Raw genomic sequence first — 22,717 nt, forward strand, 5'->3', positions numbered from 1 at the left:
TGCAGAAAATTTTTTTAAAAGTTTCAAGTTTTTACAAATAACATTTATAAGGAAAGATATTTTTCGAATAGATAATTTTAAGAATGACGAATGACTTTATGTATTTTCATGGATATATTTATTGTCAGTATTTTCTAATATATACTACATTATATCATGCTAATGTCAACCTATATAATATGTATATATTAGAAATATATACGCACGCACATGAATTTAACAGTTATCAAACTTACATTACTACGTTGGTATAGATCAATAAATACGTATAATATGTACAAATGCTTATAAGATGATTTTTATGGCGTTTACAAAGAATGTGGCTTTATAATCTTTCTCGCTTATCTACTTTGGTACAGCATTCTGTATTTAATGTTGACTTTTTTTTATATAAAATTCCTATTATTCATTGATTGGTTGGCGTAAATGAGAGTGAGAAACATGATGCACTACTTATAAGTATAAATGATTTATATTATGTCTTCGTAAAAAATTCCTAAAATTTGTATTATAATTCACAGCTACTAACGTGTTTGCTCGTCGAGGAATATTTATTGAAATATATATTTAATGTCAACTGAATCTTTTAAAACTTAATCGAATTCTTAATTATACATAAATTTCGCAATTACTTATCAATTAGTGTTTGTTATGTAGTTCACAAATGTTTATTCTTATTTGAAGTATGAATTAGAGAAATCAAACGTGAAATGCACTCTAAATTATACATTAATTTGCATAAAGAGTAGCTTGCGATTACGAAGCACGAGATCAATATTATCTTTCGGTAATACATTGAATGCCATAAAATATCCTAAAACGATCTTATTATGTAAAAAGAAATATAGAAATTCGCTTTCATTTCTTTTCTCAAAGGATTCATTTGACACTCGATTTTGTTACAAATATCAAGTTGTATTTCTAAATCTATAACATTCTATGTACAACTATAAATCGTAAACTTGATCGCCGTTAAAAATAAACAAATTCAAATTTAGATCACGAACGACGTCTTTAATTCGTTCCTAAATGATAAGAAACCGTAAATAAGATATTGGACAAAATAAAAAATCGCCGATACAAATAACGAAAAAGAGATAGAAGATAATATATTCTTCACTTAACTAGGCTCTATTTACAGATTTTTCTAATTATTTAGATTATCTCTAAAATTGTCAAAATTCTATGTTACGTTATGGAGTAATCATACAGTATAATTACGTGTATACATTACGACGTGCCACTGTAGTAATTTGTACAAATATATTAATTTACGTAATGCGAATACGATATAGATAAAGTTATGCTTTTTAATTCTATACATGAAAAAGAATAGTATCTTATAATAATAATAGAGCAGAATTGCCGGGTTTTCCATTTGGTTCCATTATTGTAAGAAAAAATTAAAACAATCCTGCGAGTGAAGCTTTCGTCATGAAGAAGTCAGTGCATTGCTTCCTCGTAGGAATTTGGCATAATGGTATTAGTTGAATCCGTAGAATTAATATTCTTAACAAAAGTAAATTAAATTTTAAAAAATTAATATTTACATACAGGCCCAACGGTACATGAGCCGACTAAAAGATCGATTCACTTTTGACGTAATCTAAAATTCTTGAATTGTTATACTAAATTTATTAGTAAATTAATACTTCTGTATATTTTTCGTATTTCTTGATTTCTTGTATGTTCATTTACTTTTGTTGTACAATACAATAATTTTATATTCAATTATAAATTTAATTTAATTTAATTTAATTTAATTATAAAACATCGATAGAAAAGTCTCGATCAAATCGCACGGCTCTTTTCCTCTTAACTCGCATTGTGCAGAAGTAATACACAATATTATATGCGTTATTGTGATACATATTTACAAAAATTCTAAAAATTATTGATACGACATTAATAATAATAGTATTTTGGTCCAATCATAATTATTTCCACGTTCTATAAAATAGAATTCGCAAATACAAAATTGAAACATTTTCATAGAATTCCAATATTCTTGTAAATATTATCTCTTGACGTGTCAGGACAAACTTAATTTATATTTGGAATAAAGAAAATGTTTATTGGACCATGAGATTCCTAAAATATACACCGAGAGACTACTCCATTAATGTACGAGGAGACGAAAGGATTCGCTGATCGCACAGATCACGGTGGTCTGTTCGGTCCATCGTTAGTCTAAAGTCAATATTGAGGATTCGGCGAGTTTCTTTGGAAGTTACTCTGCGCGCTTTGACTTTGTTGAAGAGGTCCGGCTGGACTCGGTCTTCCCTGGTCGCGGTACTGCGGGGGTCCATTGGGCGGGCCCGGGGGTCCAGGCACCTTGCCATAATTTCCCCGCGTGGAACTCTGGTAACTTCCATACGCGGAATCGTCACTGCGTCTCGACACGTGGCCGTACATGCTCTCGGGCCGTCTGGGATTCGCCCCGTTGTCCGAGCTGCTCGATAAGGGTCCGTTCTGATGTTGCTGCTGCTGTTGCTGCTGCTGCTGCTGCTGTGAGGGTGGTGCCGGCGGCGGCGGATGATTCTGTATCGAGGACTGACCACTCTGACTGGATTGCTGCGAATTCTGGCTGCCCGGCGGTGGTGCCGGTGCACGACCGTAAATGGTAGACCCGGTGGACACCCCGTAAATACCATTTTCCCGAGTACTGAGACCCGTGGAGATCCCGCGGATCCCGTAGATGCTCTGTGTGCACTGCTGCAGCTGGTTCTGCATGTTCTGATTAGTGCTGTTGTGATTCTGCGATTGGCTCGGCGGACCGCCGATTCCGGGCTGGACCTCGCGTGTACCGTTCTGACAGCCGTTCTGACCCAGTCTGATGGGATACAGACTCTGCGCCGGCACCAGCGGGCCCGGTTTAGGTATCATCAGACCGTCCCGCGGCCCCGACGTCGACTTTGCGTAGACGCTCTGCGAACGGTTCAAATTGGCACGCGTCAATGGCGGTGACTTGCAGTAGAGCGACTTGGTGCCACCGTAGATCGACTCGACGCGCTCCAACGCGGACGGCGGTGCGCTGTAGAGCGACGTGGACGCGCCGGCGACCGGACGGTAGGTCGCGTACGCGCCGGGAAACTTGGGCCCGTTCGGCTTGTCCAGATCGTCGTACGTGTCCTCGTCGGATCTCATGGACGAGTTGTCGCCGTCGTCTATGTCGCGCGAGTCCTTCGTGCGTCTGGGACTCAGGACGTACTCATGCAGCAGAGCCGCCACGGCACCTCCCGACAGCGGGCCCACCCAGTACACCCAGTGATTGTCCCAGCGGTTCATCACGAAGGCCGGACCCAACGCGCGCGCTGGATTCAAGAAAGGACTCTGAAAATTTTACAAGAAATGAAATTATTAATGTAATTTATAATTGCAACGAGAATTTTAAAACATTTTTTTTTCTTGTTGAATAACTGAAGCGTTGAAAATATAAATAGATCAAATCCAGTTCTGAAGAAATTTGGACCAAATATATATTTTGCATCTCCAAATTATATATTTATTTTTACTCTCGCTTACTTAAATTGTATTATTCTACTTGTATTTTCAGCGCTGCAATTGTGAATACTTAAATATGTGATATTTTGCTGAAAATTTCATGGGAAATTATAAAATTAACGTACAACTAGCAAAATATCTTTAATAAAAACTGTATTTTACTTATATTATACGATATGTTCGTATTTGCGCGACAATCGAACAAAGAAACACAGACGGAGATGCTTAGAAATTTCACACTAAAAGCAGTGAACTTGTTCGATTTTGCAAGGGGATCAACATTCAACACGCGTGGAACACGTTGGTTTCGACATTTTTCGTTTTGGGGTGCATTGTACACTCGTTCCGGAGCAGGTGGGTCCAGGATCAAGTTCTTTCTTTCACCTCTCTGCTCGCCGTTCTTCACGAGCCCACCCCTCTCCCTCATACAACGGCAGGTGCTCTTTAAAGATGCGGACGTCGGCCTGATTGGAAAGAGCCCGACAGACGCTTTTGGGCAGAGAGTGGTTGCAAGAGAAGACATGCACAGCGGAAGAAAAAAGCAAAGAACGCTGTTCTTTCATTAATTACGCGTATGTTTGTAGAAAAGGGAATATTTTTCTTTCTTTCGAAATGCGATTACTTGATATAAGAATATAGAAAATTAAAAAATAATTTTTTTATAAGCAAAGCATTTTTTGTTAATAATAATTTTACAATAATAGTCTTATAATAAAATATAAGATTTTTTTTAATTAGTAAAAATAATAAATTAAAATCATAGTGAGTTACATATATTATACTAAAAAGGATTTTATTATAATTATTGAAAGAGTGTATGTAAAATAATTGAAGTAGCGTAAACATTTATTTTATTTAATTATTTTTAATTTGTCTAATTATTTTCTATGATTAAATAATTGATTTAATGATAAAAAGATTATTACATCTTGCTATTTCACCTATCTCTAAATGGTTTTTTTTTTTAATTAAAATTATATAATTGAATGATTATAAAAAATAAACTTACAAAAACAAGAGTAGCCGCTGTATAGGCTGCTGCTAAAACTGCGGAAGCTTTTGAAGAAATCATAGGCAATGATCTTGGTGAGTCCACAGCAAAATGGGCTAACACAATAAACACCGATAGTGTTATCTCGATCAAAAGCCTCTCGATTGGGCCGCCTAACCGACCGAGGGCTGTCAGGGTCTGCGTACTCGAAGGTATGGTTACTCTGAAATAAAAAGAAATTTAATAAATATTGATTTATTTAATTAATTTTCTCTAAGTATAATTCTGAGAACTGTTAACATTTTTATAAGTTCTCTTTAACAGCTTAATTTATTCTTTTATTTAAATTTAGGGAAGTTAATCTTAAAATTGAAATATTAAGTTGAAATAAATTTTCTTATTTGTCTTGTTTGAATATAAAACTACCCATGATTACATTATAAATAACTAGATGCCATCTAATTTGAGTGTGATATTGTGCATTATGACGGATCATTAGAAATTATATTCAATAAATTATATTTAAAATCTTATATATTTTATTGTGTTTTTTTACAACTCTCAAGATAATTGTTATAAAAGGAAATAAAAACCATTTCTTTTAGGACGAAAGAAAATTATCGATTGCTCGCCAAATGATCACATATGGTCTTCTGTATGGCAGCAACGTCAGTATGTAGGAGTTATATTGCAACCGCGATATAATATACGATGATTTTCCTATTGAAGCTAGCCGTGAGACATGCACCCCGCATAAAAACCCCCTGCGGTAAGTCGGTCCCAACGGTGTAATGTTTATATTAGCTAGTGCATCCTCGAGCCTTTAAACGTGACCCCGATGTTTCCTCTCGTGACGTTTCCCTTGCATAAAATTCTCGTTGATTTTCTCAGTTCATATAATCATATGGGGTCGCAGAGATGTGACCTCCACACAATCGTATTACAGACGAATGCTCGTATGGTCGCGTTTTATCTATTTTCTAATTCAAGTTTGTTAAAAAACGTCGATGATGAAAAATTATATAAACGCAATCGCGTTACAGTATAATATAATGTTTTTATAAAAAAAAAGCTGCAATAGCTTTTCTCAAAAACTCAAGAAAATTAATTCGAGCTTAATTTCTAATTTAAGATTAACTTTCTTAGATTTTCAGAAGAAAAGATTAAATTGTTGCGGAATATTTAAAAAAATTATTAATTTCCTTGTTTTCATTGCTTTTCTAAAGTTTCTTATTGTTTCAATATTTTAGATTCATTTATTTGACGAATGTTTCCTTTATCCTACCTCTTTATAATAAAATTTTATTTATACAGTTTCTAACATGCATAGACTATTGTAGTTTTGTTTTCTCTCTTTTTCTCTTTTCCTTTCTTGCTCTAAGCTTTATACATTTAGTTTAATATTATATTAGCAAACATAATTTTCTTTTATTCTCGAAATATTCCTTCTTTATAATTTCATCAAACACATTTTGGATTCTCATCTATTCAATAAAAAAGCTTCTATGGTCAATTTAGAATAAATTTTTTCTTTTTATCTAACATTAAAATCGATGTTTTTCAAACGAATTGCATCAGAGATGCTAAATAGATAAATTCGTCCAGTAATGTTCGTTTCACGAAATTTCTACAGAAATACACCTGTGCAAAGATACACCGGTTCTCGCCCCTCGTAACTTCAGCCCTGTAGGCTGTTTGATCGCACGATCGCGATTAATCTCACCGCTAAATACTGGGCTCGAGTTGCAATTCACCGCCCTTCGCATTCTTCCTCTTCATCGTTCACGAAACACCCCGTTTCGTCGCCGCGGTCGCGATGCAAATGACAATGTTCACTCCCCTTTTCGTCCCCTCTCTCTCTCTCTCTTTCTCTCTCTTTTTCTCTCCGTCCAGCGTGTCACAAGAGAGCGAATTGATGAAATCAGAAATGCAGATCATGACCGCACAATTGGGATCAACTGCGACAGCAGACGAGAGTCCCCAGTCGGATAAGGGAGAAAGGAACGGTAGCATTTTTGTATTTGCACGCGTGCCCTCGCAGTGATAAGCGGATTTTTACTTCTTCTGCGAAAAATTCGTCAGGCAGTTACGCATTTCCCACGTGGATACATTACGCTATGATCGTCGTGCGGATGCACGAGAACGATAACGATATATTTTTCTCTCTATATGCTTTGTTAAATATAATTCTGTCCAAAAGTTCTATAGACCCAAAGTGAATGTGTATAATGTATATTGTATGTAGCAATTTAGTCACTGTTTTTATAAAAGACGACTTTTCTAGACTTTTTTATTCTCAAAGAACGATAGCATGAATTGAATTGGAGACTTTATTCTTCATATCATTATTTACAAAAATGTAAATTGACTTTTTTCTATTTATTTTTTCTTTTCGTTACTTCATAAAAAAAAGAAGCTTCTTCCCATCTATTTGTTTCTCATCTTCATGATTTAATTAACTATATATTTTTTTCGTGCCTTCTCAAATCTGATTCCGAACTGTATTGGCTTCAGAGAATGTTCTAAAACATATCATTTTACACACAAACTAAATAAGATTCAATTTTAATTTTCGTAAATATTTTGTTGTTGTAAGCTAGATATATTAATGGAATTTTCAGGTTTTAACACAATCGAAATTATATGCATACGTTGTTGAAGATATAATCTTACGAAATAATTCTCTTTTCTCTTTGAAATTATTTTAACATTTTTTCGTGTCTTTGAACTGGATGACACAGAATAATATTTAGATGTTTTATTCTACGGGATTATCTTGCATACGTAACACGCTTATTGTCGTTAGATACTGGCTCTCACGAGGAACGGCGATCTCGTATGAAAGGCGAGTCGAATGCACGTGAGGAGTAGCTTCATGAGAGAAATTTGACGAGGTTTCGGCCCGGAGGCGGGCGCGTTCTCAGGGCTCGTCGTGCGTGATGAAAAGCGCGTGGTCACCCAGGCGAGACATAATGGAGGAAGGTTTAATCTTGCGTGCACTTGACTCGAGAGCCGCAGCCAGTGCAACCTGTGCACCGTTTTCGCGATTCACACGAGGGGTGAAAGAGACGCCTCGGCGTGCAAACCCCCAGGGTACGTACATCGGTGTGCGCCCATTTTAAATAAATTTCAATTCAAAGGGGAGGGGGAAGGGTGGACTGAGAGCAAGGATATGTATCACCCCGAACACACCCTCGGTTGCGATTAACGAGCTATTGATACCCCCTTCCGCGTGCTGGACCACGAATCCCCTTCTCAGATCCTGTCGAGACCTGATCAACCCCCTCTGTCCCGGGTCGCCACTGCACCGAATTCTGGACACTCCAAACCGCTTCAGAATCCCCCTGTACGAGGAATATCGCACATGTGACGAGCGCGATGAACGACGGAAGCTCAAAGGGCCCGGAGATGATGCGTTCGCTTCGATACCATTATAAAGTCTTGGGAAAGTTCAGATGTTGACGTTAACATGGTCAAACCATGAAATTAGAACGTAGTATGAACCATGAAGTCGTTATTGAAAAAGCGATGGTGGGACGATGATGGATTTGGTTTCATTACGAAATCGAAGATTTGTATATCAGTCTGCAATTATTAATATTTGTCAATCAAGTAATTAATGCAACACGATAATTGTCAGTGTACCTTTAATATAAGTAAGATAGATTTCATTTTAAGCTAATACGTTGCAAACTGCAAACTAGAATATCTCTAACATATAGGATACACCTTTCTTCTCGAGATAAGAATGCATTTTACGAAGATGAAAGAAACGTGGAAATACTTCAGTGGGAACCGGACCCGTATCGAATAACCGTGGGAGCAATACATAAACGTCAAAGTGCTGAAATTATTACTCGGCGCGGTTATTATTGTAATCCCTCCGGCGCGCTGTACGCCCGCCAAGTTCATCATCATTATCATCATCCGAGCCTTCTGCGTGTCCCGTCATTACAATAGCTCGCCTCAGACGCTATGGGTTTTCTTATGCGCATCCAATGCATCCGCCTACTTTTACGTTCTCCTTTCTCACTTTCGAGAAACTGGCGTGTCGCCGCCGCCGGGACCAGGCCGATTTCGGGTTTCATCTTTCGCGTTCGATGCGGTCTCTTGCGCGAGGTGTGTGCGCCGTGCGCCCGTAACAAAGCACAGGAATTCCTATGAAAGGGGACGAAGCACATCGGAGAGAAAACAGGTCGCCCTACAATTCCGTTCTCCCGTATTGTTTATGGTTGAATGGTAGTAGAGACAGGAAGCGCGCCTACGTCGATTAAAATACCAGCGAATTCGCATAATGCGCCCATTCATCTTTTTTCCTGTCCAAACAAATTGTGATGACATGTAATTTACCTTGGCGGTCATTGAGACTTGCAACCAGTTGCATTTATGTATCTTATATTATTATCTTTATCACAATTCATAACTCTTTCTTGGTTTCTGGACATGTCACATTAAAGAGAAACATTTCTGGGCAAAAATGAAACATGGTAATAATAATAATGTACTTTCTTTTTCTATATACGTCTTCACTCCATTCGAGTGGTCTCCTTTAGAATCTTAATACCATAATAATGCCGTAACGAGTCATCGACTGTAGGCCTAATTGCAAAGAGAAAGCAATTTTTAATGCGCGAAAGAAACGAAGGAAAGGAAGTTGCATGGATTAAACGAAACCTCAGACAAAGCGGCACGGTAAGGTAGTAATCCTACGGAAATGGCAGGGTCAAGGGATAATTGTCGGTATCCCTCCTCAAGACGTCTGTAAGGGAGCGGACTGCGAGAGCAGTGCGGTCATTTGCTGTGCCTCTTGAATAATAATCCTTCAAAACAACTCTTGGGTAAATTCGACTGCAATCCTCCCGGATAGACGTATTAAAAGGAAAATTGCTGTTTAGCAAATCGTTACAGTATCATTGTTCATCGAAAAATAAACAAACTGTCATTGTTCAACAATAATTGGAGATATTAGGCAAACAATAAAGTAGAAATTAATCGCGTTGCAAAAGAAATATTTTATAAAAATATATAAAAATATAAATTTATATTTCCGTTGAAAAACCTATTTTAATTAAACCTCGCGTCTTAGGCGCTCGACAGATGAACATTTACGAGAGTTGATTTAGGAAGGATTCACGGAGCCCGCATGTAGATGCGGGGACGTAAGAATCCTATTGACCTTTTAGGTATGCGGAGGACCACGGAGCAGCTGCCCCAGAACGAGAGTGAGCCGCGCATCTCCTTCTTCGTATAGATCCCGTATAGATCGCCGCGCCTTCATACGAGGATACACGTGCCGGCCACATGTTGCACAAAAGGAGTCCTATGTGGTCCTTTTTGGGCGCCGTGCAGCGTAAGTCGCCGTCACAAAGGAGCTTTAGGGCCCCATAAATGATTCTCCTTCGTCGGGGGCACACAGTCGAGGGGTTCGACGACGCGGCAGATGTTCTACGTCTCCGGGCCCCCGAAGACGTCTATCCGTGCCGGACACGCTTAAGGATATATAACACCGGTAGGATTAAGAAAGAAAAAAAAAGAAGAGGAAGAAAAGGAACGGAAATTCACGATCAGAACCCGCGCAATGTTCGACGGCTTCCTCGAGTGTCCCGCGAGTAGTGTCGCACGCGATATCAATTTCGGCAAGAGCCCGTAATTCGAATCCTATGCGGAGCGAGGCACACGTAATTAAAGTAAACGAGTTGATCTGTTCGAACCATCTATTGTTTACAGCTGTCCCCTCCATATTCATTCAAATGTTGAAGAAGAATGATTTGAACATATGGAGTGCTGAGATGTTTTTAATTAGTTTTATTTTAATATATTATAGATACATTATTTAATATATTTATAGACACATCTCGTAAGTTGTTTAATAAAATACTTTCTTATGGTGCAATTAATTTCTGCTTTATTGTTTATACATCTCAAATTAGAGACAAGCTTTGATGTAGGCACTTTGTCGAGCGTAAATACACTCGAGTCAGTGCGAGTGAGTCTTCAGTATGTACAACTACTTCAGTTATGAAAAATCGTGAGAGGCGACACGAGATTAGCGCCATCGAGAAGTCCTTGCCGGCATCTGTGACATCTTAAAATAGTGCATAAGACTTCGGCCGTGTCACAAAGCTAATTTCAAAGTATAAAACGCGACGCGTGCATCCAATCCACCGCTCCAGAGGGAAGAAATGGGAAGGAGGTTGTTGAAAACGAACACGTGGTCGCGACCATCTGTTGGCATCCTACTACTCCGCTCAAACCCAAACCGGCTCTCTTAATAGTAGAAGTGCTTTCTTTCTATTTACGGGATACGCCGATGTTGGCGGATCTTACAATAGAGCTTACGGTTTTCTGATCCGAGAGCATCACGTTATTTGACACATACGTACACATTTGGAGAATCAAAATGCACGCGACTGCATTTAACAATACATATTTTAATACTTACAGTTATTTGTAGATTTAAAATAAAAAAAAATCATTAATCTAGATTGAAATCCAGATAATACAAAAATTTATGTTTAATAAAAAGTGATAAAAAGTTGGGAAATAGTGTTCCTAGCCGAAAGAGCAGTACTAGCTTTCGTCAGCGTAGCTCTCACACGCTAGACTTATTTCTTCAAGCTCGGCAAAAGCTCTCACGTTTTTGTTTAGTCTGAGAGCTGTAACACATACTCAAAAGTATAAAATATCTCTTCACGCTCGCCTTTTTATACAAAAGAAACAAGTTTCTCCCGTAAATTTAAGAGGATATCTTTCCTAGAACACATTGATAAATTCCAAACATCTGATTAATTATTAATAATATTAACAACTTTTTTTGATTATATCTTAACAAATTTTTCCTTTGTTAACCGAGGTGATATTAATAATCTAAAATGAAGCAAATATGTGTTCTAGAAAAGATGTCCTCTAATTTACGGGAGAAACTTGTTTCTTTTGTAAGGGCAAGAACCAATCATTTTCTAATGATTGGTTCTTGCCCTTACAAAAGAAACAAGTTTCTTCCGTAATTTTCTAATTACTAAGCATTCACTTTTTTTTAGTAAATATTTCTCATACTGTACTTAATGCCTTCAAGCTCGATGATTGCAATTGTGTAATGAACGAGTACCAAACGTTAATAAAAATTAATTATATAATTAATTATATAATTAATTTTTATTACTTTCAGTGGATTAGATAAAAGGTACCGTAAGCTCTGCAGCAAAATGTTATCAAAAAATGCACATGTTATAAAAAAATATAATTTAATATATCGATGAACGGAAGAGAAAGTTCAACCGGTTTTTCAAAGCTGTACTAAAGGGACGGAAGACCTTGAGCGTGCTTTTGTGCCGCTTCTCGATAAAAACCATTTCAGGCGATTAAAGCATTTCTACGTGCCGAGGAAGACCATTCTACCTGACCCACCTGGCTTTCACGTATTTTCGGTCCGATATACCGATTTCTCTTGTATCCGTCACGTAAGAAATAAACAACCACCCATTACAACGTTATGAAAAATTATGCGTGCATTGCAGTATTTATTTAATTCCTCGCAAATATACAATATATTTTCCGAATTATAATATATTATTTCTGATAACGTTTTATTATAATTCATTTTGTATCGTGATTACTTCGCTTTGTTGAAACACGAATCAAATAAGCAATAATTATTACACAGCCATAATTTCAATTTAAAATATTTTATTTATTTAACAAAAAACATCAGCTCCAATTGAAAAAGATTAATTCAATTTTTAAAAACTAGAATTATATACGTAAAAGGTAGACTTTATCAGAAAACAAAATGAAATCAAAGAAAAACTTTACGAGAATCGATTTTGTTGATATGAAAGGCTTTCTGAGGAGCGCGGATTAAGAACTCAATATCTGAGATCCTTCAAGAAGACGCGAATATTGCATGTTATAGCCAAATCTTGCTATATAAACCACGCTTTCCTGATTGCAGAATATCCTGCAAGCAAAGATGAACCTCTATCATCTTTATGCAAATACTTATCGATTTGCGATAGAACATCTCGATATAACACACATAAGAATAACAGATCGCCGTTTTATAATATTGAATCATGAGAAAATGCAACTGCACCATGTAAGCCGTGTAATCCATTTTTATATCAATTCTAAGAAATTGCAAGTAAATTTAATAACGTATATTTTATACGGAAGAAAGGATTAATAACGACGTTTCAATAAAAAACCTTAAATTTGTGTTTAAAAAAAACTAAAGTTTTTTTATATGACAACATATCTTTTTCTATTTATAACAAATAAGATTTTAAATTTTAAAGTATTCTATTCCAGTGCACTCTGCCACGTTTAAACGCAATGTAGATCATGTTATTGCAAATCAATTAATTATTTGTTTTAATTTTATAGCGCCAAATCTGCACCTGCCGAATAAGGAATAAAGAAGTAAGCAATAAGGCCGACGGTCGTCAGGTCCTTCGAAGAATTGTTAATCTCAGATAGATAGTAATGGTTCGACGACCACTTAGAAGTGCGCCACTACCCACGGGCACGAAAGCCGTGTGGTGAAGCTGTTTTCATTCCTGGACATCCGGTTCGCCACGCGCACCGCGGGTGTCTTGCCTGACGTCACAACACACCTGCCACCTCACAGCTGTTTCCTCGATTCGTGGTAATGGCAAGGAAACCCTTTTGACAAATAGGCTTAACTCCAACCACTCCCTGTGAGGCTTTCTTCGATTTTTTTTAAAAATATTCGAACAACTTAAATAAGATAAAATTTGGCTTTGCAAACTTTGTATTGTTCACCCTTCACAACAGTCAGCAAAAATATCTCGATAGCTTAAACTTTACAGCGTGATGTATTGCTGGTGAGTTCTCTTTCAAAGTTTCCGCGGAATCTCTGAAAACTGTAATACCGAAAGAAAAGAAAAGAAAAGATTGAAGAGATTATACAGGAAAAAGAGAGAAAGGAATAAAAGTTTTCTTTCCATATCCAGAATCGTCACATTTTTAAAGTATAATTGCATAATAAATGCAGCTTTATTCAATTTTAATTTTAATAACAAGTTTTCAATAAATTTGATAATTAATTTTGTTTGTGTAATTTCCGCGTAGAAGCTTCATTATAAAAACAAATAAATTTTATTCTTTCACAATTGTGTGGCACAAAATGTTAACAACACGCCGACTTTCTACATTGCATAAAATTTATTAAAAGTTTAGGAATTTCTTAAGTTTCTACATTCCCGGCGTTCTTTCGCTCGCGAGGCCGATGATTCCTTCAGGTCGCAGGGTCCGAGAACCTTTTATCTTTCCGCATGATTGCATCGGTCTTATCGCGACTACCAGAGTCATATTCTCGAACGGTTTCCGCGACCTCGGAATATTCGGGCAGAAATTATTCGAGCGGATTCGCTTTGCATAGATTACGAAGCCGTAAGCCGAACTTTATTGGCGGCCCGGTAGTTTCGGCGCCGCCAAGAGGAACTAGGTCTACCTTCAGGCAGATTGGAAGGCTATCGATTGGGAATATCGAGGGAAAACCTCGTCTGAAAAGACGCCCGTTTATACAATGCGTCGTGTGCGCTTACCTGGCGCACGTGTCTCGACATTTCAATAATCTATAATGCGCCTCCGACGCATCCAATTTTGCGAGCGGAATAAAGGGTGGTTTTCTTCATGGTGCACGCGCGCTAATGTAACTCTACGTCTAATCTTTGGTAATCGGAGAAATAAAATTTATAGATATGTTTTCCATTAAACATTTTGTACTCTAGCTTTTACTTTCAAATACTTAAACTTAAAAACCATAATATTATCCAACTTATTTTCACAACCTAAACAGGAAAGAACTTAATATAAACTAAATAGTATAATTTTAAAATATGTACACAATTAAAATATCTTTATTAATATTGATTAATAATATAATTTTGTGCTCATCTTGATTATACAAAGCCTTCGAAAGTATAAATCCTAAGTACAATTCAATTTATCTAGGTAAACGAGAGATTCTGGATTTCATCTTTGTGTGATAAAAATGGACTATCCTTTTTATTATTCTCGTTAGAAAAAAATTACTCCCCTGCCGACGCAGTAATGGAAGAATCCTGTAAGTGCGCGTAATGAAGAAATGACAGTAAATTCTTCACGGATAGTTAAATTCGCCGCTGCGACCATTTTTTTCCCCCCTTGCCTTTTCTACCATCCCGTTTTTCGACCGGGATACTCTCACTTTGGGGTTTATCGGATGGTTTTTATATTTATTACCTCGCGCGCGAACGCTCGAGGTCGGCCGAGAACGATCCCGGACGAGAACGAGGACGATGGGGGCGCCAAAACCCATCTCTCGGTGGTTCCCCATAATTTCTTTCCTCTCCCCTTTCACCCCTCGGATCCCTTTCTCAGCCTTCCATTCCCCTCCCGGAAATCGCCTCCACGCGTGTTTTACACCCGCCGCCGTTAGCGGGACAAAGTCGCAACAGATGCAAGTGCACTCTTCATATTCTTTCTCTCTCTCTCTCTCTCTGTCTCCCTCTCGATCTCACGCCCCGACTTTTTTTTCTGTACCAAGCTCGTCGGTATTCCCTCGAGACAACTCGGGATAGGGCCCGTTGGCCCCGTCCGGTTAACTAGAGTATTGTTCGATTATTATTTCGGTACATATCGCGCACTTGTTACCTCTTTGTGCGGTCATATGGTGGTCGGAGGGTGACCGGACGAGTGTCACACAAGATGGAAAACGTGACGAGATATATAGAAGCGCGCAGCATCACTTCGCGTGGATAAGTAGGAAAAGAAAAGAGATAGTAACGAGAATTAAGAATTTAATTTGCGTTCTGATTTACATTTAGATACAGATAATAAGATATCGTAATTTTTAACAAGCCACAAAATGACGTAAATTGTCAAGTAGGAAATAAATAATGAACTTCTTTGCGGGAAAGAAATGTAAAGAAGATGGTAAATCACCTTGTAGAAAAATAACTCATTAATATTAATGACACCAGCAGGTGATGCATACTACTGAGCCAATAAATCCGATATGTATCAATTCAATAAGAAAGTATCTTAAAAAAAAGCAGAATAAAACAGGCATGTGTGTGAAAAATACATAAATATATTATATATTTAAAAATGTGTGATTTTTATCGACACTGATATGTTACTATACATATCAAGACATCGAATTGTCACATAAAAGATAATTAATGAAAATATAAATTAAAGAAAAATAAAATAAAGAAGATGCAAATAGATCAATTGAATTAAATATATGATGTATATAATATTTAATATAATAATTGTAAACGGCTAACGCAATATCATCGACGCGGCGGAATTTCCGACTATAACTTTAAAGTTGTCGAGATAAAGAAGTCAGGTATAATATTTCATCCGTGGTCCAAGTATCCCGAAAGCAGGCGCCGAGCACGGACACGCGACGAGCGGAGGTAAAGCCAAATTTGGCGAAGTACAAGTCGCTCGGCGGTGAGGAGCAGTGAGGAGAGGAGCACGAGGAGAGCGGGACGAGGAAGAAAAGAACGGACAATGATCTCCGCAACGGCGGGAACATCTGCTTCGGCAGCGGCGGCGCCGCGCCGTGGTGCGGCCTGTCCTCCTTCACCATCGGGCCGATCTCTGTTGCCCGATGCTCCTGATGCCGTGAAACTTGTCCCACCTAGGCAGCGCGCACGCATAGGTATTCATTATCCTCGGCCTCTCCTCGCCTGGCGCGCGGCGATGGTACCGGCTCCTCGCCGCCTCTCGCGCGTTCCTTTTTCCGCGCGATCTTTTTTGGTCCACGGGGAAACATCTGCGGCAGCTGCGAGGCGGTGGACCGCCGCCGGGACTCCGCTTCTCGTACGAGGCAGGTGCTCACCTTCCGAGGTTCTCCCTCGCCTGCCAATTACGCGTGCCTCTTTCTGCCTCTCCCACTACTCTCTCTCTCTCTCTCTCTCTCTCTCTCTCTCTCTCTCTCTCTCTCTCTCTCTCTCTCTCTCTCTTCCTCTCCTTCGCCGCTTCTCCATCCCCCGCCCTTACAGACGGCCGTCCCTCTCTTTCTGCCTTCTCCGGTTTTTCTCTCAGCTTCTCTCGTTATCGTCCCTCCTGCACGCTCCCGTTTTTATCCTCTTCACCACCCCCTTCCCCCTTTCGTCCCTCTCTCGCGGCTTCGACCACCTTCATCCTGTTGCCCCGTGCCAACTTCTTGCATTCCTTCGAGCGTTTTAACACACTCCACCTATCCTTCTCAATTATCGAGCTTCAGAAGTTATTAAATAAACATGTCCTCCATGTTTTTCGATGAAGCTTTATTTTTTACAACCTCTGGCAATTGTTCGTTACAGAATAACGATATTTCCTCCACTCCCTCTTCTCTCTCTCTTTCTCTTCCCGCCTTTGGGTCTTAATTTCCTTTTTGCGCGCATCTCTCGCCAACTTGTTGCATTCCTTCGAGCGACTTAATACGCCTCCATCTTCCCCAGTTAATCATTAAGCACAGGAGAGAGAGAGACATTTATTCGTCGATTTTTTAAACGAGACTTCGCTCTCTGTATATTACAGTGACTTTTTCACACGCTTTCCTGCTTTTTAAACGTTTCTCTGCAAATTAAATGAGCATTAAACGAGCATTAAACGTATTATTTCGAGCATTCCACGCATTGCCCTTCTCTTTCTCCCCTTCTGTCGTCGCCTTCATTCTCTCATCTTGCTGTTCGTTGCTCCTCGGCCTCCTCGCTTCGCTTCACGCTCCTCGTGCTCTTTCGGCTTTCTCAGCTGCCGCCACGTCGAGAGGACGATCTGCTCTCACAACTCCCCCGAACGATGTGTGCCGTTTCTTGGTCCAGCGCGCGGTCCTACACACGCACACGCACACGCCTTCCCCCTTTTATTTTTTTCTCGCCCTCTCGGAACGAAAGCCGTCTGCCCACAGGCGAGATCGAAGCACGTGCACCGACTTGCATATATCGAAGGGCGGGAGGGGGAGCTATTTGAGAATTGCTCGGAGGTATTTCGTGCTTTCGTACATCGTAACGTTTCTGAAGCGAACCGGGATATTCACGCGAAGTCGTAATGGTTCGTATTTTTACTGCACTCGTCCGTGTCGTATTCACGCCGTGCGTCGGCACGTCAAATTTGCGTGAGAGATGCATTATCATATGAAACCGTTATATACCTCGGCGACAAGCGCTGTTTACGTTATGCGATACGAGAATGTGTTCCTATGTGCGTTTGGAGGAACCTTATCTCCGTCCGTTGTTGCAAGTGACATTTTTACAGTCCGCAAGGAGCGAAATCTTGCAGACTATAGTCCTTGCAACTTTACGACCGAATTCGTCGCGTGTTTATGAAGAAAGGCATCTTGCAGGCTTTCAAAGAAGTGCTACGTCTTTTTTATAGCTAATTTATGACAAAATTCGTTTTGTTGTTCCTAACGTATATGTTTCTTAAAAGTTTCGTTTAAAATTATATCGAAGAGAGAAACGTTTTGCCTCGCTCGCCCGATCGAGGTAAAACAGAAATCACGATGGTGCATGGATATTATTTAGGCTCCTCCCCGAAACTCGCTCAGGCCACCGGCCGCCGTACGAACACTTGGAAGAAAACTCGGCCCGGCCTTTGGATGGGCCACATGCCTTCCTGGTTCTCCTATCTAGCAGCTGTCCTCACAAAGCAGTGTATCTCATTCAAATCTTAGCACTGCCGAGCGCCAAGGATCCACTCTACTTTACACGTCGAATATAACGCAGATTTTGTTATAATTCTTCATTATTGTCATACTGTTTACATACTGTCATACATTAGAAAAATTTAGAGGATCAATATGAATCCTATGTCGACTGTACTAAGAATTTTAGAAATTAGTATATCATTTTATATTATCTGTTGTATTCTTCTCTTATCAAAAGTTTGATATATTGATGCTTTGGTTAATTCCAGTATTAAGAAATATTTATTAAATACATAAATTATAGCTTAACTACAAGACAGTTTCTTGTTATGAGATTTACGAGAAATCATAAATGTTTACATTAATTTCATTTTAATTTAAGGGAGCGCGGAATGCCATTTGTTTTGCGAGGGAATATCTACAAGTTTTAAAAATCGACGGACGGTTTCTTGAGCAAACTTGTGACCAACCGACTGAACTATTTCTTATGTTGGTTTTCAAAGACGAAACTTACCCATAGAGCATCGCCGCCCCAGCAATGCCGCCACCGCATTGTGCCGCAACGTATAGCACCGCGCGTAGTGGGGAAATCCGTCTGCACAAAGCGAACGATACCGAGACCGCCGGATTCACGTGTCCACCTGCGTGCAAAAGGTTTTCCATATTATAAAGGGGAGGGAAGAATCAAAGAAGACACAAGGGAGATTGCGCGAGTCTTCTCGCGACTTATACCCCCGTTGCTTGATCGACGCTCCTCTCCAGTGGCTTTCATCGCCGTTTAACATTTTGCAAGCAAAAATTGTAATATTAATAAATCCAAGGAGATATAATTGCCCGGCGAGCACGGGTTATAAAATTGACGAGCTCAATTACGGACGACGGCTCGGGTGAACCGGACAAGAATAACGCGCTCCGTTCGTTCGAGCGAGGCGAAAAATATAAAAATGTCGTTGGATCAACGCGTCTCAAGCGTTTTTAAAATTTCTAATTACACCGCTTTATGATTAGCTTATAAAATTAAATATTTTTATTCTCAATGATCGAACTGATTCAGCTTTAAATTCTGATTGGCATGATATTTTTCTCAATAAATTCTTTGCAGAGTTAAACATGCTTAATTAGCAAATCGATTATTAATTTTTAATTTGCAATATATATTATCATTTTAGTTGTAGTTTTACAATTAGACTGCGCTTCAAGAGCAAAAGCAATCGAAGTGCGCGGTTGCTGCAAAACTAGAAAATGTGAACAAGTTTACGCGGAAATATTATTAGGTACTAAGATTCAGCTTTGATTTCACGCGTATAAGACGTGTTTCTGCTTGAGTTACGGACATTTTGAATTACAAATGATTGTTCGATGAGCCGCAGCGGGATTGAGTACGCATGCGTCCGCCGCGATAGCGCGAGTCAGCGAACAAACGCGGGATCAGGTTTCCGGTATGTAGTACGAGGACCGAGAGTTTATTATACGCATCGTATGTCGCGTATTGTGCGTGCCGATGGAACGTACTCCGAGAGTGCCCACATACGCTCCAACAGACACGCACGACGCGGTAATGTCGGCCGCGCCGGCGTAATCGGTTAACGAGCCAATCGAGGAAAATCGCGAGGGCCGTCGAACGATACAAGAAGGAACAGAATCATTGGCCCAACGAGATCGTCGAGAGCACTGAGCAGTTCGCGACCCTTTCGCGTAATTAGCCTCTGAACGCTTTAGAACCGTAGAAGACGCGCATGAAAGTTTCGCGTATAAATCGAAACGCGTGTAAATCAAAATCAAGTACTTATACATAAATCTATTTACGCACGTGATCTGATTACGAACATAATAAACACGTTTAATAAAAAGAAATTAATTATTAATTAAAATGTAATAACGGAATAAAAATTCGAATAAACAAAGCAGGAAGCTTTGTAATATTTCTTCCTCTTTTATTTTATGTACATGTGTATGAAAAAACGTATATTAATAAATGTTTCTAAATATACATGTACACAAAATATATATAAAATAAAAGAAGTATTATATGCATATAAGAGAGACGAATATATTGCTTTTAAAAATAAACAAACTTAAAAAAACGTTGTAAAAATTGTCAATTAAATTTTAAATTGATTAAAATTACTATGCCGGTTGTCAAACTTTTAAGATTTAAAATGTTTCTTAAAATTAAAACTTTATGTACTAAATAGAAAAACAATATTAAATATTAGTATCGAAGTAATAAAGAAACTAATACGTTCTATTTAATAATTATTATTTTATACATAAGTATATAAGAAGTTATATTTTTATTTATGTATAATTTGATCTTCTTTAAAAAATTTGATAATTTTAGCAAACTATTATATTTTTATTATTTTTAATATAATAAAAATTATCCAAAAAGCATAATATATATTTGTTTCAACAATAATAGTATTCAAAAAGTTCTCTTGATTAAAAAATATTTTATGTTACATTTTTTTCTTTTTAAATCATGAAAATGAAATCGAATAATGAGAATATATTTCCTCTTGATGAAACTGTACGATTGCTTCATGTGAGCAAGTGTCTCTTTAATGCTATATAATCTCATTTCAATATTTTGACATAATTATCTTCAAAACAAGAACGTCCTTTATTTCCGTTCTTTATTCCATCCATAGAGGAAACATCTTTTCAAATAAGTTGCATATCTGGAAACTCAGTGACAGATGTATGACAGATGTATACATTGCCCCCTTTTTTATCATCTTCCGCAATAATATTACGATAGTAACCCTTACCGCTTATGTGGCTAAAGATGAGGGAGATCGCGGCGATGGCGAAACCGGAAGCTACGGCGGTCGCTAACGCAGAGAGACCGCTTCCGGATACGGAGGAGGCGGCGGCCGCGCCGGCCACTACGAGGCTGAAGAGGAAAGTAGCCAAACATTCGACGGCCACCGCTCGCCACAGCTCCAAACTGCGGGCCTCGACGGCTATGGGCGCCTTTCTGTCCGTCACATCGGCATTGTTCTCCCGGAGGGCTGACAGCCTCGACAAGATAGTGACGATGTGCGCGTCCATCTCGCGCGTCAACGTCTCGTTCGCCATTCTCGGTCTCTTTGTTTCGCCGGTCACCGAAGTGAAGAAGAGAAAAAAAAAACGGAACAATGCGCAACGAGGGATAACTTCTCAGAACATGCTCTCCGCGAGACGCGAGTGTCACGTGCACTTTCCCCTTGCAACCGCGAGAGAACTGCGAGATCACTGATCGGAGATTCGTTCTCTTCACCACTCTTTGTCACTCTTGAATCTCCCGGAGTAAATTAAAAAAAAGAAAACCGACTGTTCTGCCTTGGCGACTGTGACGGTTCGTGGCGGTTCCCGGCGACTCTCTCGAGTGGAACAAATCCGGGGGTCGTGTGCGCGGCCAGTCGAGCTACGTAGGTGGACGCCCAACTCCGATGTTGCCGCATTGGCAACGCGCTCGCGAGTGACAGGACGCCGTCGTAGTGGCGAACAAGTGGGCCCTGCCGGAGTAAAGAGCGCGCGTTCACCACCACCGTTCGCTACCACCCCCTCTCTTCAACCGTTACTCCCTATAATACGTGTTGATGCATCTGTATAGCCCGCTGCACTCGCGGGCTCCTCGAGTTTGTTAAATAACTTGTGTTGAAATGTAGCAATTTTCAGTTTATTTTTCATTATGTTATAAAAACATTAATTATTACAAAATATAAATATCTACAAATTAATGTATATGAGGATTTCTAGAAGCCTTTCCTTTCAATGTAAAACATTTTTTGTCTATTATACAAATATCTTATATGGTTCTACAAGATGTAACATGTAGCGCAATTGTATATAAAAATTATCTTTGTTTTCAGTAGATTTTATATAAAAAAAAGCTAACAATGTATAAATTATGAATATATATTTCTTCAATTATTAAGATTATGTTTTTATCAGTATTAATAAAATGTAATACATTTAGGTTTATGCAATCTTCCTATAATTTTATGCTATTATGTTTTAACTACGTAATTTAATTTTATACTTTCTTTTTCTTTGTTTTAGTTATTGCATTATTAATCTTAGTTAAATATTTTATTTTATATTTCTAAATTTTTTTATTCAAAATGTGTCGCTATAATTTACAAATTTATTTTAGATGAACTAAACTATACCATAAAAATTACAAAGAAAAAAACCTATTTTTAATAATATTAATCCATAGTAGATATTTATTCGTTAATAAATATTTTCTATTTCATAAGTTTATGTATTACATTCTCAATACTGCAAACTCGCTGTTCTTAAGGTCAAAATCAAGATATTTCTTTATCTCTGTTCTGCAATCCTTTTTTCTTATCATAATTTGCTCTTGGATAAGGATAAAGTATAATAGGTACCGAATGACCTGTGTGATGAAAAATTAGTCGAAATTGATAAGATAAGTCATAGTTGTAATTAAATTCAGTTAAAGCTAATACGTATGTGCCTATATAAAATTAATTTAGTTATGTTACAATTTACACGAAAAAACTAACTTAATTAAAAGTTAAAATTAAGTAAACTTAAATTAAAACAAAAGTTAATTTTGA

At 38.3% G+C, this 22,717-nt stretch overlaps 1 protein-coding gene across 1 annotated transcript; it reads right to left on the reverse strand.

Moving 5' to 3' along the window:
- Positions 1-81: 81 nt before the first annotated feature.
- On the reverse strand, positions 82-22,038 carry LOC105833399 (neurogenic protein big brain). Its single transcript, XM_012675126.3, has 4 exons — positions 20,915-22,038; positions 18,658-18,784; positions 4,514-4,718; positions 82-3,333 (listed from the first exon to the last, which is right to left on the reverse strand). Exons 1-4 carry the CDS (start codon positions 21,222-21,224, stop codon positions 2,197-2,199), a joined length of 1,779 nt encoding a protein of 592 aa, XP_012530580.2. The 5' UTR covers positions 21,225-22,038; the 3' UTR covers positions 82-2,196.
- Between the last annotated feature and the right edge of the window lie 679 nt (positions 22,039-22,717).

The sequence above is a fragment of the Monomorium pharaonis genome, chromosome 3 (genome assembly GCF_013373865.1).
Source record: "Monomorium pharaonis isolate MP-MQ-018 chromosome 3, ASM1337386v2, whole genome shotgun sequence".
In the NCBI taxonomy this organism is placed as follows: Eukaryota; Metazoa; Arthropoda; class Insecta; order Hymenoptera; family Formicidae; genus Monomorium; species Monomorium pharaonis.

What these genes read in the sequence shown, in the direction of transcription:
- LOC105833399 (XM_012675126.3), bottom strand. Translation starts at nt 21,224, where the DNA reads ATGGCGAACGAGACGTTGACGCGCGAGATGGACGCGCACATCGTCACT. An exon ending in CATCTTTAGCCACATAAGCG is followed by an intron (nt 18,785 to 20,914) that starts GTAAGGGTTACT and finishes TTTTGCACGCAG; the next exon opens with GTGGACACGTGAATCCGGCG. An exon ending in GGGGCGGCGATGCTCTATGG is followed by an intron (nt 4,719 to 18,657) that starts GTAAGTTTCGTC and finishes TTTTTATTTCAG; the next exon opens with AGTAACCATACCTTCGAGTA.